Source organism: Meles meles, chromosome 1 (assembly GCF_922984935.1).
Source record: "Meles meles chromosome 1, mMelMel3.1 paternal haplotype, whole genome shotgun sequence".
Classification (NCBI taxonomy): domain Eukaryota; kingdom Metazoa; phylum Chordata; class Mammalia; order Carnivora; family Mustelidae; genus Meles; species Meles meles.
Window position 1 is genome coordinate 143,669,493 of NC_060066.1, and position 15,466 is coordinate 143,684,958.

General features: G+C 39.1%; 1 protein-coding gene across 1 annotated transcript in view; it reads right to left on the reverse strand.

The window, feature by feature from the left end:
* LOC123944619 (calcium-activated chloride channel regulator 1-like) overlaps positions 1–15,466 on the reverse strand; it is a 30,072-nt gene that overhangs the window by 11,474 nt on the left and 3,132 nt on the right. Inside the window, exons 2-7 of the mRNA XM_046009888.1 lie at positions 13,427–13,567; positions 12,539–12,686; positions 10,081–10,186; positions 6,237–6,414; positions 2,616–2,834; positions 1,838–2,065 (exon numbers count right to left, since the gene is read on the reverse strand). Coding sequence (XP_045865844.1) covers positions 1,838–2,065; positions 2,616–2,834; positions 6,237–6,414; positions 10,081–10,186; positions 12,539–12,686; positions 13,427–13,567 — 1,020 coding nt within the window. The remainder of the gene's footprint in view (positions 1–1,837; positions 2,066–2,615; positions 2,835–6,236; positions 6,415–10,080; positions 10,187–12,538; positions 12,687–13,426; positions 13,568–15,466) is intronic.

Genomic DNA, 15,466 nt, shown 5'->3' on the forward strand with positions numbered 1-15,466 from the left:
AAAACTAGTGATCAAGCCTGAATAACCTCTCTTCCCTGGACCAGACTCAGAAAAGGAAAGTATCTTCAGTAGGTTGAAAGGAAAGCTAAGAGCAGAGGGTACTTCTGCTGCACTGTTTGAACTCTGAGGGGCTGCCACACAAGGGAAGAGAGCAAAACTGTGCCTGCTGCTACATGATAGCATGATAGAGCCTAGAGCCCAGGATCCTCTCAACCATGGCCGTGGCCTTGATCTGACTTAACTGAGAGGTCAGAGAAAGGCCTTAATTTGAATTCCTTTGTCTTACTCCCTATCACTGCTGTGTGATGTGGAAAATGTGTATAAGTTCCCATATATCCCAGGTGGAAGACAGAAGTCAGCAGGAAAGAGAAGAGGTCATCTCACCAGACAGGCTGAGGGGTGTTCAGTCTGCTCAGGAGCTGGACGGAGGACAAAGTGGTGCTCAGGGCTCTGCTTCAATGGTGGGAGCCAGGGTGCGGCTGAGTCAGCAGAAAAGATGACTGGGCCCGAATCAAGCCCCGAGAACAAAGTCCAGTGGGCACCTCAGCAGATACAGGAACCCAAAACAGACCTGACAAGGGCCCTGCTGTAGGAACCAATGGGAGACTTGGGACAGTGTAGGACCCAAGGCTCTTTACCTCATCACACACAAGCTCCTCCCATCCCATATCTGGACTCCATTGGGCAGGGGGGAGCATCTAAATTCCAGTTGTATCTTTCACACTCTCTCTCACCCATCTAAGTGGAAAATGCAGAGCCAGAAGTTCTCTCTTCACCATCAGGCCATCTGGCATTACTCATCTCCCCTAAGATTTTGCATAGCAGGAGTTTAATATAACATGTCAGCAATTTCACTGTCCATTCACCTCCCTCATTTGCTTCCTTAATCAAAGCTTGGGTGAGTGGCAGAGGCGAGAGACAAGGCAGACAAGGGTTCTGCCGCTGACTGTGCATACAGTGGAAACCACTTTTAGGGAACTGAACTTAAAGGTGGAATAAAAGGTCCCGGGGGGACAGACTGAATTTGAGGAAATGGTTGTCTGTGGTCCACATACAATAGTGTGAGCTGGAAACTAAATGTTCCTGCTGCTGCTTGGGAATCTGGAACAGCCCCGGGGCGTGTTGTGCCCCCTATTCGACAGAAGGCTGACCTGCCCGAGATGTCACAGAGATTTTGAGACCTTAATCAGCCAGTTTCTTTCAGCCTCTTATTTTTTGTTTCATGGGGCTAAAGATCTTCAAAATAACTATGGAATATTAGATTATGTGTTTGGAGCAAAGAGGCATCAGGTGCTATCAAATAATTCAATTTTATTGAGACCCTTCTGTATAAAAGATACTGTGCAGCAGCCTCAGAGGTCAAGAGGTAAGTCTTATCCCTAATGAAATTTTGCTTGAGTGAAGCACGTGATTAGAAAATCAGACAGAAGAGCCTAGAAGTCATAAGAAATTTTTTTGTTAAAGTACACAGGATTTGGAAAGAGTGATTCTATACAACTGAAAGAATCAGGAAAGATGTCCAGAAATAGGTGATGTCTGGGATCAGATCACAGAGTGACTGTGATTTGAGGGACAGAAGAGGAAGGAGAACATATAGTAAGGGGGGAGCCTGGCAAAGGTGTAGAAGTGCTGAAGGACAAGTGATCCAAGTTGCTGAGATATGGGACACCTGGAAGAGAGTTCCTGGTTTGGGACCTTAGAAAGGTAGGTAGGTGGTGCTCTATTATGAAAGAATTTAAATATTGGAGAAAATTTGACTTAATTTTGTTGAAAACAGAGGTAAGTTTAGGAAACAGAAATTGTAAACATTGACAAATGACAGGGCAACTTGTCTTACAGCAAATGCTGATCGAAGCCCGGAGCAGATGGACGTTCCTCCTGTAGCCGCTGCCGGTAAACTTTTGGTGAGGGCATCCCTTTCTGCAGCACTGTTTATCTGTACAAGTTCACTCTGTACATAGGCAGCACTGTCAAATGTCACCATCCCAACCCAGGAGCCTTGCTCAACTATTTGCAGAAGGAAAAGTTTGCCGGCTTGATTTAGTCGGTTAAGGCGGTTACCGTTCTGAATGGAAAAGTAAAAGAAAAGCAGTCAGGTTGGGTTTAGATGAGCAGACTAATAACAAAACAGTGTAGAGGAAATTTGAAAATGGCTGCTTTAACATCGAGTAAATGACAACAAGCCTATTCAGGGGCCTTTATATTAAATCAAATTTCCATATTAAATTTCTCTTTTATAATTAGTAACATCTGGGTTATTTTAGGGCCTTTGTTTAAATAGCCCTAAAAGATCAATCCAGATTAGGCATTAGTTAGATCATTACTGCTTTAGTAAGAGTTCTATAGATGTGAAACATTAAAAAATGTCAAGGCTATGTACTTCAGCAGATCTTGCTCACAAATTAAAAGCTAATTTTATTTGGCAAATGAGACTCTTGCTGTTGAATTCCTGTTGAATAGAGTTGAGGTGGGTGTTTCTAATGGTAATGTTATTGCTGTAACTGTTCTGACCCTAAGGGTTGTGTTTATTCCCAGCCTGTTACAAATTGTGGTCCAGATCATATCATACACAAACGCGAGAGCAGCATCCTGAAGACCAAGACCAGTTAACGTACCGTCATGCTTCCAGACTTATCAAGAACTAAACACACAATTCTTTGTCCGATCTGCAGCAGTGAGAATGTGGGTGCAGGTGGCTGTGTCGTCATAGGAGTGGTTTTCTTAAAGTCCTCAGAATCACGTATCACTTCCCATGTGCTTCGGAGATTGCATTTTTGGTTTTGTGGGTTTGGGGCCTCTTTATTGTGGTTTTTTTCTGTACAGAATTCAACCACCTGAAATTGTCAATAAAATTATAGAGATAAACAGTAGAGAGGATATTTAAATCCCTTGCCCTCCTTCCTAGTCTGCCCTGCTAACCCATAAACTTGGCTTAATCCCACAATCACTACAGGGCACTGCTGGGGAAATTCACAGTCATAATTCAGACATCCTGTCTCATACCACATCTTCAACCTTATTGGACCCTTAGTACTCCTCAGCAATCTATTTATCTGCTCTTGGCTTCCTTCCTACTTCTCAAACTGCCATTTCAAGCATCACCACCGTCTTCAAACCACCCACTTCCTAACATTTCTCTGCTGGTAACATCTTATCTCTCCATCCTTTTACTTCCCACTCCCTCTTCCCACTCACTTACCAACACCCTGCATTCCAGCTCTTTCCACTAAGACGTCCCACCAGCTCCTCAACCTTCATGTGTTCGCAGTTGAACTTACCACCTTTCCTTTAACTCTGCTCCTCCTCCTGTCCACCCAGTCACCTCCATCAGGAAATCCTATCTTCCTCCTTCTACAAAATAACCAAGATCCATCTATTTCACTGCTTCTCTAGTTCATCATCTTTCTCCTTCTCCATTGGAATCTCCATCATTCAAGGACTTATGGTCCCTTCCTTGGACTATTTTCGTCTCCTATCTGACTTTTCCATTTTGTTTGCCCTCCAATTGGTCCACTCCAAGTTTCCAGAAACAGCTTCTTTCTTACTTCTGTGCTCAAGACCCTTTGGCAGCTCCTCATTTCTCACACACTATTTCTGGACTATTCGCATAGCAAGCAGTAATCTCCATGATTCAGACTTTGCTTCACTATCCATCCTCACTCTGGCTGTGCATACCACGTCTCTAATTTCCCCTACTGTAATCCATAAGTTCTCAAACTCGCCTTTGCTCATGGTTTCCCCCTTTGTCAAGGAATTCCTCTTCCTCTGTCTTCTGCATCGTGAACTTTACCCTCATGTTTCAGCCAAAAGGTCATTTTCTTTTTTTTTTTTTTTTAAAGATTTGTTTATTTGACAGAGAGAGATCACGAGTAAGCAGAGAGGCAGGCAGAGAGAGAGGAGGAAGCAGGCTCCCCGCTGAGCAGAGAGCCTGATGTGGGGCTCGATCCCAGGACCCTGGGATCATGACCTGAGCTGAAGGCAGAGGCTTAACCCACTGAGCCACCCAGGCGCCCCCAAAAGGTCATTTTCAAAATGTTTTCTCATTTCCTACTCCCCCCAAAGAATTTTCACTCAGCCCTGTGGCTTCACAGTACCCTAGAGATACTTCAGTAAGACCTCTTTAACATTGTTAGTACACTTATTGGGCTACAAACCCATCGATGGTAGAAAATTGTCTCATTAAATTTTGCTTCCTTAAAACTTGGCTTAGTGTCTGACACATAATAAAAGCTTAATATAAGTTTGTTGTTTTTTGAGTAACCTAAAATCTACATGTCAGGTTTTTTTTTTTTTTTTTTTAATCTACAAAAGGGCAATAGTTATTATGCAAGAATTACATATGCAATAGGGTCCATACTAACACAGCCGATAAATGACAGTTTCCTCCCCTTTCTTTAAGATTTGTATGTCTAGCATTTGAGGGATTAAAAAAGGAACCACAGTACCCAAATCATGTGTAATTGCATTCCTCCTCTCAGACTATTATTCATAGTATTATCATTCAATTAAAAATCCTAAATATCCAAGATTCTAGTAACTTAGAAAGTAATCATTAGCTGTAAAACACTTATTTTCCTCTTCATTGGCATTTCCCAGGTCATTTTGGTTGTGTTTCCATAATATCATAAGGCTATATTTTAGCAGGGGATCTGAAAAACTTATATGTAAACTGTAGACAGAGGTTCCCAAACCTGACTGTGCAGGTTTGTGGTTAATTTAAAACACAAAAACACAAAATCTGAGCCCCCTCTTGAAAGTTTTTCTTTTTATTTTTTTATATCACACTTTTTTTTTTTAAGATTATTTATTTATTTACTTGTCAGAGAGAGAGCGAGTGCACAAGCCAGGGAGGGGCAGGCAGAGGGAGAAGCAAGCTCCCCACTGAGCAAGGAGCCCAACACAGGATTCAACCCCAGGCCCTGGGATCATGACCTGAGCTGAAGGCAGACACTTAATCGACTGGGCCACACAGGCATCACCCTCTTACAAATTTCTGAGTAAGTCTAGAAATGGATTGCAAAGCCAGACCGAAGGATGGGCCTTTTGAAGCATGGTAAATCACATTTTTAAAACTTAGACCACCGGGGCGCCTGGGTGGCTCAGTGGGTTAAAGCCTCTGCCTTCGGCTCAGATCATGATCCCAGAGTCCTGGGATCGAGCCCCGCATCAGGCTCTCTGCTCAGCAGGGAGCTTGCTTCCTCCTCTCTCTCTCTCTGCCTGCCTCTCCGCCTACTTGTAATTTCTGTCTTTCAAATAAAATAAAAAAAAAAAAAACTTAGACCACCAGTAACTCTGATAAGTTACTTCATCCTCTATTCCAAAAGGAAAACAGAATTTTATATAAGAGGCTGAAAGATAAGAGACTCCCCACAAAGTCTCTCCACTGACTTTAGTCAGTGATAACTGATGCATTTGGGTTTAGTTTGTGCAGATTTGCCAAAATGTTTATTTAGCACTAATAAGGATAATTTGTCAAGTTTATTTTATCATCTGTTCATCATTAAAAAAAAATTAGGAAGTATCTTAAAACTACTTAAACCTATTAAAACTATGTACAAACTCCTTACAGACTCCTTCACCAATGCTCTAAAAAAGATAGAAAAATACAGTTAACAACCAAAAACAAATATGCAGGCGGAAAAGATCTCTGCAAGTCAGATTTAAGGCTATTAATCGTGTCCTTATTAAGAAATAAAAAGAAGTGTCTGATCCTTTTGGGTAAATTTCTTATTTAACTAAGAATTTTTGTGCTTGTCTGCCTTTAAGGATATTTGAAGTAATTCTAAGCACTGAAACTCCAAGCTTCTTGGGTGCCTGGGTGGCTCAGTTGGTTAAGCTGCTGCCTTCGGCTCAGGTCATGATTCTAGGGTCCTGGGATCGAGTCCCACATCGGGCTCCCTGCTCAGCAGAGAGCCTGCTTCTCTCTCTCCCTCTGCCTGCCTCTCTACTTACTTGTGCTATTTCTCTGTCAAATAAATAAATAAAATCTTTTAAAAAACAAAACAAAACAACTCCAAGCTTCTGGGAGGGAGATAATGGAGCCGCAGGAATCGACCTAAGGAAAGGGGAGGGGGAAGATACGACTTTATCCCTGATTTTGTACTTCCAGCTTGTCCCACAGAGAATCAGCTGCTCACTGGTGATTTCCTAAAATAAGATCCTTCCTTGCAGCAATCAGGAATAAGAACCTCACTAAATTCGTAAGGGCCAAGAAAGCAAAAGAACAGGGTACTTACAGAATTAATACTTTGCGAAAACATTATGGAAGCCTTCTCAGTCTGGCCTTTATTAGGTATGAACTCACACCCTTCTTTGTACAGCCCTGTTGCTGGGTCGATTTGACATGGTCTCGGGATACAGCTGCCTCCCTGACAGCGTAGTGCTTCATATCTACCAGTGATACTTGCCGAACATCTGAAAATATATTAAAGTTAGTAAGTTTAGGTACTATAATCATTTCAGAGGGCTAGACTCTGTGGTCAGGTTGTTCTGATGTCTACCACTTACTCTTATAATTCAATGAACAAATACATCACCTTAAATAGCAAAATTATTAAATTCACATCAGTGTCATTTTTGTTTGCCAGACAGAAGGGTTCCCAAAACAGTATCAGAATTTGTTTCTCTGCAGCAGAAAAGCTAAGTCTGGCTTATGATCACCATCAGGTAATAAGGATCCACATCCTTAGCCACGTCCTCATCTAGGACCCTCTTTCCTAGGTCATAAATCAGGAGCTCTCTTTTGTTTCCCTTAAAAGGCTTGCAAACATTTCCTGGTTTTCTTTTCCAGTTAGTTTATGTCATACAATTTTTGCATAGTTCTTGTATGTTCATAGGTATTTTAGATTTTTCCTTATATGCTTATGAGTTTGCGGCTATTATAAATGGACTGCCTTTACCCAACATTTTATTTTTTGAGTATATAAACAATATATGAACACTAGAGGAAGTTTGTAAAATAGCAAGAATATTAAGAAGAAAAAAATCATGTCCCACCATAAGAAATAAGCTGCTGTTAACATATTGAAGTATTTTCTTCTCTATATATCAGCATAACATTGTACATATAACTTTGCTTCCTGCTTTAAAAAACTTGGTATATTAGTATATTTAAGATTTTAATTATTATTAAAATTCATAGTTTTCTTTAAAATGTGATTTTAATAGCTATATGTTTTGATACTATAATACGAATCTAGTCTAACTTACTTAATATGCTTCCCCCAATTTGTCAGTACTAAAAGTAAAACTTCAGTGAATAAATAAAAATTCACATAAAGTTTTGACACTGTTTCCAAGTTTGCTGCAGGATTGATTCCCAGAGTAAAAGTTTGAACATTGTAAAATCTGTTGATACAGCCCATTCTATGATTTCCCTTAAAATGGATTTTTTAAAAAGATTTTATTATTTATTTATTTGACAGAAAGAGAGAGAGCACAAGCAGGGGGAGCAGCAGGCAGAGCGAGAGGGAGAAGCGGGCTACCTGTTGAGCAGAGAGCCTGACTCATGACTTGATCTCAGGACCCTGGGATCATAACCTGACCTGAAGGCAGATGCTTAACTGACTGAGCTACCCAGGTGCCCATTAAAATGAAATTTTAAATATGAAATTACAGAATCAAAAAATAAGAAAAATTTCACAGATTTTATGTGTCATCAAATTGCTTTATAGGAAAGCTGTGCCAGTTCACGCTTCTTACAGCCATCTGTGGGAGTGCTCATCCCACTGTGATGTAATAATAAACAATTCTCATCTTTGACAAATTTGTGCCGTTTGATTGCTAGTAAGTCTAAACATTCATTGTATGTTTATCGACCATTTTTATTTCTTCTTTTGTGAATTATATTTTTTCTTTTCCAGTGTCCATTTCTCTATGAGAATGTTACTGTTTTCCTTATGGTTTTCAAAAGTTCATTTTGAGTTATAATACTAAGCTTTTAAAAGCCTGATTTCTTAATTTTTCTAAATACTTTGTTCTGTTTTTATCTTTTTATTTAGTTTATGTTTGATTTGTATACAATAACAATTTTAATTCTTAGGTTGCCAAATTTGTTATTCTTTTAGTTATGACTTTTTCTAACTCTTGAATGCATAGAAAGACCTTCACCACCAAAGAGTTAATATTCATCTAGTTTTTCCTACTCTCTCTCTATATGATGACTCTATCCAATTGGAGAAGGGTCTATTAATTTTTCCCCCACATATTTAAAAATTGTCCTGCTCTCTTAAGAAATTCTGCCTTTCCTCATAGCTTTGTAATTCTAGCCATATTAAATAATTAATTATTATATATGTGTCTACCAGTCCATATTGTTTTAATTAATGTAGCATTAGTGTATACTTAAATTCAGGAAGTAGAATTTCCCTTTATTATTACTATCATTCTTTTTTTTTTTAAATCTTGTTAGCATCTTAAATAATTTCATAAAACCTATATATTAATTTGGGTTGAATTTATACATCTTCCATGAATTGAAAGTCTCCCAATTTATCTTGATATTCTTTTAAACCCTTTAGAAGGATTTTGTTGTTTTCTTCATATTGATTTTCACATTGCCTAGACTTTCCCCTACTTTAAAAATTATTTTATTTATTTATTACGTTTTTATTTTAATTACCTGGTGCTTATCATGACAAGTGTACTCCTTAATCCCCATTACCTATTTCACTCATTCCCCCACCCCCACCTCCTCCCTGGTAACCATGAGTTTGTTCAGTTAGTTAGGAGTCTTTCTTGGTTTGTCTCTCACTCTTTTTTTCCCTTTGCACATGTGTTTGTTTCTTAAATTCTACATATGAGTGAAATCATATGAGTGAAATCATATAACATTTGTCTTTCTGTCTTTTTTTAATTTATTCTATCTTATTTATTTTTTTGTCTTTCTCTGTTTTATTTCACTTAGCATTATACTGCATTCATGTGGTTGCAAATGACAATATTTCATTTTTTATGACTGAATAGTAGTATTCCATTATAGGTATATGTATATGTGTGTGTGTTGTGTGTATATATATATGTATACATATATGTATTCCATTTTTATATATTGTATTAACAGCATATTGTGTATATATAATGGAATATATTATTCCATCATTCCATTCCATATAACAGAGTTTGAATGGAATATATATATTATATACATGGAATGGAATATATAATATTATATATACCACATCTTCTTTACCCATTCATCTAGAAAGTCAACCAGGTGCCCCGCCTGTCAGGTTTTAATATTCTGAATTATGCTAGCTCTTCAAAGTAGATTAGGAAGTTCCCTGTCTTTCCTGTTTGTGCTAAAGAAGTTTATATTCACTGAGACCGATCTCACTCATAAAATAATGGCAGCCAAGAGTACTTTACAAGTATTCAGTTTGCTTTCTATTGACACCACAGAAAGTTTAATTTAAATTGGGATGGGGGCACCTGGGTGGCTCAGTTGGATAAGTGTCTGCCTTTGTCTCAGGTCATGACCCTGGAGTCCTAAGATTGAGTCCTGCACCCAGCTCCCTGATCATCAAGGAATCTGCTTTTCCCTCTCCCTTTGCCCCTCCTCCCTGCTCATGCTCTCACTATCTTTCTCTCTCTTCCAAATTAAAAAAAAAAAAATCTTTAAATTGGGATAAATTCTGTTTTGTTTTAGTATTTGGATTGTCATTCTTTTAAGTTCTACTCTCTCTCCCAGGCCCAATCATAATAATGAAGTCTGCATAGATATCGTTCTGCCGTGAAGGCACTGAAGAATGCGTTAGATTTGTTTATGTCCCTGATTCTGATGGAGACACTGAACATAGCACCTGTGGATTTCTTATAGTTACACACACACACACACACACACACACACACACACACACAGAAGCAAATAATTTGTAGCTACACAGTAGAGAATTCAACTATTTGAAGCACTTACAATGTGAACAAAATCGGTAGTTTTTTGGGAAGCTGAAAAAGAAGACACTAAGAATGAGAGATCAAAAATAAGATTAAAAAACCTGATACTTTCAATGTCATCAATTCCTGAAAAAATTGGTATCAATTTAAAACCGTTTGGGAGAAGTTAAATCAAAATATACATACCTTACTGCTTCTCTTTTTCCATTGAGTAAGTAGAATTTCTGGTTATTATTGTACTCATCAAATACCCCCCATCGTAGATGAGCCCATTCATGGACAAAGACCCTTTCTGTAAGAAATATTTGAAACACCCAATTATAATAAGAATGGCAAGATTATCTTCTCATGCTGGGAGAATGTAATTTTTCCAAACATCATTATACTTTGCTATGTTAATTTTTTTAATTAATTGTTTGATTTCCTTAGGAAAAAATCAGATAACAACTGCACATTTCTTAAAAATGTAACTCCTTATTTTGGCTCCTCAAATGTTAATTAGACACTAGTGAGTGCCAGGCAGTTGCTCATGCAAAGATGAAACAACTGCCTTGTCCTCACACAGATCATGGTCAAGCAGATGACACAGATGACCAGATAACTAAATCCCAAGCTGTGTAAGCATCATGATGGAAGTCAGTGCAGGCTGCTGTGGAGCCAGAGGTAGTCATGAGGCAGCCTGGGCTGCATTACCAGTGTGTCCTTCTCCCTCATGGCTCATTCTGGTTAACTGTCAAGGCCTGCCTACTATACTTCTGCCTTTTTGCTTTGACCTAGTCTCATAATTCTAGTCTTACCGCCACCTACTCTGAATCACTGCAGTAGACACCCACCTGGCCTCCATATCACTAGTCTTCCGTGGCTGCCCCATGGTGATCAAGTTAAATCCCATTTCTCAACATGGCATACAAGGTTTCTGATGATCCAGGCCCTGCTCTTCTCTGTAGCCATATTTCTTGCTGTTCTTAACCCAGTTCCAAGCACAGTGAATTCCTAAACTCCCTTTTACTTTCTAGGGTTACACCATGCTCTTGCCCATCTCTGGTTCTTTTCACATATTTTTCCTCTGTCTCAGAACACACTCTCTCTCTCTTTCTCCATCTAGATAACTCCTACTTCTCTTTTAGAATCAGGCTCATAGTCACCTAGAAGCCTTCTCAGACATCCTCAGACTAGTCCAGACATTCCTTCTTTGTACTTTCATTACATTCCATTATGGCACTTAACATGTTATATTTTCATGCTGCTTACATGCTAGTCTCTCCCCTAGACACTTGTTTTCATAAGAACAGACACCATGATTTCTTCACTGTCTTGCCTTGGAAATAGTGCCTAGAAATAAATAGGCACTCAATATTTGTTAAATTTGCATGAATCTTAGTGACTTATATTCAGCTCAGTTTTTCTGGAATGTAAATTCCTAGGTATGCTGAATTTGGAAGGTTAAATGAGAAGGCACATGCTAAGAAAGACCTTGTATATCACATTGAAGATTTAAACTATTCTATCAGTGCTGGCGTATAACTCGTGGCTCCTTAAAGGAAAGGGTAGGTTGTTGGGGAGCAGGCATGGAGTCACAGTACAGAAAGGAAAGATTATAAAGGAATTGCATTAAATGTGACCATGGTGGCTAAGGTGGGCTCAGGAGTGGGAGGGGGCAGTTAGGTAAATCTATTCAAAACACATTGAGCCATATGTTGGGAATTTTCTCTTTGATATGGAGTTGAGATCAAGTGTTGTGAAAAAACAACAGAGAAGTACATTTGTTTGACACCTCTTTCTGATAAGGCCCATTGGTGTTCTAGGGTATTTGGGGGTGGGGTATGGAGGTGCTAGCACTCTTTTGTTTGTTTTCTCTGCCCTGCCCATTTAAATGAAGAAAAACTGGTTCTAACCTTTTCAAGATAGTGAAGGAACCTACTAGTTATTAGTTAACCTAATTATCTAAAAGGACTCATATTTTATTATACTTGGAAAGGACATAATATGTATACTCCATTGCTTGTTTCTTTTAATATTTTCTCCAAAGGTTGCTCTACATAGCTCATATGGGAATGGTAGTTTATTTTGTGAAGGAAAATTGGACCTTTTCTTTAGTCACAGGTTTTTGTCTGTATATTCTGTCTGGTACTCAAAGTGTGGTCCATGGCCTCACAAGATCAGCATTATCTAGGAACTTATTAAAAATGTGGATTCTTGAGTCTGGTCCCACACCTACTCAACAGCATCTGCATTTTAATCCATTTCTGAAGTGAATGCAGGGAAGAGTCTGAGCGCACTGTGCATCTCTGCCATCTGGTGGCTACTACCTGAGTTGCAGGCAGGAGGTTTAATTTGTTCAGGTGTTCACCCCCCACCCCAGAATACATATGAAACTATCTTACAGTTATTATCTTATACTAATATTACCAGATAACAGTCTCTAAAAATTAAAAATATTACATTTACATATTTATGCTAAATACAAAGAAGTTAAACTTTAACTGAGAAATGCATTATTCTTATTCCCTATTTTAAGTAAAAGTTATAGTATTTTATTTTGCTTATATATGCTCACTCAGATCATGTTGATTGCTGATCTACTTTGAACATAAAATTATTAAATTGTGAGAAATATAGCAGAATATTTTATTTCTACCCCTACCTTGTGATCCATATATATTCAACTTTTTTCCTGCCAGGAAGTCAGGAGTGAAATAAATCCTTTCACCCTTTTCTCCACAGTTTCCCATCTGCTCCGTGTAGGGTTCATCGTCACCTGGAGTATTCGGTTCAGCAACTAGAACATCAGCCTGAAATTTAAGAAAGAGTCATTACTACAAAATATTGATGTAAGAAAGACATTAGGTTTCAAAGCCAGTGGTCAAGAAAGAATTCTTGAGACATCTTTGATGCAAAAATGTGGTCTTATTAAAGCACAGGGACAGAACCTGTGGGCAGAACAAGCTGCACTGGGGTCATGAGGAGTGGCTCTTTATAAACTTTCACGTTGGAAAGGGGTTAGGGATAGTGTAAGACTCCCCAGTATTTTGGAAACAAGGTTTCCAGGATCCTGAAGGGGATAGCTATTGTTAGGAAAGGTCATTTATTCCTATTTAGTAAAAACTAGACATAAGACTTTTCAAATGTATATCAGTAGGTCATATGCTTGGGGGACGTATCCCAAGTATCTTGGGAGGGTAGAGATAAGGAAGTTTCCAAAGGAATTTTTATATGTTAAAGTAGACTTATGGGTTCCAGGAAGTTGGGCTAAGGTTGCATTTACCCCTAGCGAAGTATCAACGAAGATGGCTGAGTCCCTAGAGGAATGTCATTCTGCCTGTTTTATGGACTTGTCCATGGGCTGTAGGTAGTAAGGAAGTTAGTAAGTTTTCTTCTACTTTTGTTTCCCACATCAATATCAGCAAATAAATGACTTTATTCACACAGGAGGATTTTGAAACAATTTCATTTGATTCTAGAATATTTTGATGAAAAAAATCTGAATCAGAGAGGGAAATTGAATTTGAAAAAAAGAACTTGAGATTCTCACATTTTTGTAGGTCTCGAGTTTTGGTCTCACATACTCAGGCTTTGTCTTCCATTTTTCAGGAATCAAAATGGCAACACTTTTGAAGTAGAATCTTTTTTCTGTAGCTTCAAACAAATATGGAGATGCCTGGGTCACCATGTCCTGGGAAAAAAGAAAACATATGTAACCAGCACAATTATGACAGAAAATAGGCAAAGCTGCCAATCATTCAAATTTACACATGTATTTCACATCTCCAAAGACTAGCTATTTATCAGGCTGGGAAGGGGAAATGTGGAATTACCTTTTATTAATAATAATAGTTAACCTTTTCTGAGCACTTACCATACGCTGTGTGACGCTGTAATGGTTGACAGTGCAGACCCCAGAGGCAGACACTAATTCTAGCTCCACCACTTACATTAGCACATCATGCAATTTTCTCAAGCCCTCCTGAACCTCAGTTTCTCCAGGTATAGAGTGGAAAATATTCTAGTGACTCGCTCATAAAGTTGTCGTGAGGGTCAAAGGAAGTCAAGAAAGCACTTCAGACCATGTTTACTTAGCACAAGTGCTTATGAAATGTTAGCTATTGGTTTCATTTCATTTGCTCTTTGGAGTATCAATAAACCTTTCAGAGAGAAACTGACAATTAGAGTATAGGGCTCAAAGTCACACACCAAGTAGTATTGGGAGAGAAACCCCAATTAAAATGAGTACGACTTTAGCGCTGCGGACGTTGCTGTAATAAATTGGGGGTTAACTAAATGTTATGAGAGCATTTAGTTTAAGTATAGTACCAAGTGTTCAATATAAGGAAGTGGCATAAATTAATTTATCTTCAAATTATACCTAACTTTATTTCTCTGAAATGAAAGAGCCATAGTGTTAAATTTTAAATGCCTCTGCAGATTCCCTGAGTTGCTTCATGACAAGAGAGTAGAGAGGGTATTACAGGAGATTCATTATACGAGGGGGCATTGGGTCTACTGGGACCAAAACCCACTGAAAAGCGCAAAAGCGAGTACAGATAGAAGAAAAAAGAGGGCCGAAGACTGAGCCTCAGGCCCCCAGCATTAGAGTGCGGTGAGGAGGAGCCAGCAAAGGAGACTCAGGGAGCAGCAGGTGCATGGGGAGGAAGTCAAAAGGCACTGGGGTGAGAGTGTTTCAGGAAGGAGAGAGGCCTTGTCAGTGTCTCATGCTCCTGGGCAATCAAGTGTGGTGAGGACTAAGAACTGAGCAATGCTTCTAGCAACCTGAGCGATCTGTTTTAGTGGAAGAGAGATGATAGCTCCATATGAGTGAGTTCAAATGAATAGGAGCTGAGGAAGCAGAGGCAGTGAAAACAACAGATCAAGAAGTTTTCCTATGAATTAAAGAGGAATGCAGAAATGAAGAAGTAGCTGAAGGAGGACTTCAGGGTAAGGGGTTTTGTTTTGTTTGTTTTTTTAAAATGGAAACTATTATACATGTACACTATGGGAAAAACAACAACAACAACAAACAGGTAATGTAAACAAACAAACAAACCCAGATAATGTAAGAGAAAACAGACTGTTGCAGGAGCAAAGTCCTTGCAGGAGCAGACCAAAGTGACTAGCCCCCAGTGCCGGGTGGGGCTGGCCTTAGAGGCAGGAACAGTTCATCATTACATGGGAAAGCAGCGCTTGAGCATTGATACAGGAGGACTCCTGCTCTGCCACTTCCTAACAGGATAAACTTGGGGAATTTATCTCTAAGAGCCTGTTTCCCTCCTTTCAGATAGCGATAATAATTATGGCTGCCTGGATATTATTTAAAAAGTTCTTGTAATGATTTGCATTGCCTCCTTCCCCCAAAGACAGATTTTTAACAATCCACTAGGAGAATTTAACATTGTATCATTTTTAGAAATAAAAACACTGAGGGGCACCTGAGTGGCTCAGTAGGTTAAAGTCTCTGCCTTCCGCTCAGGTCATGATGCCGGGATCCTGGGATTGAGCCCTGCATCGGGGCCCCTGCTCAGTGGGGAACCTGCTTCTCCCTCTCCCTCTGCCTGCCTCTCTGCCTACTTGTGATCTC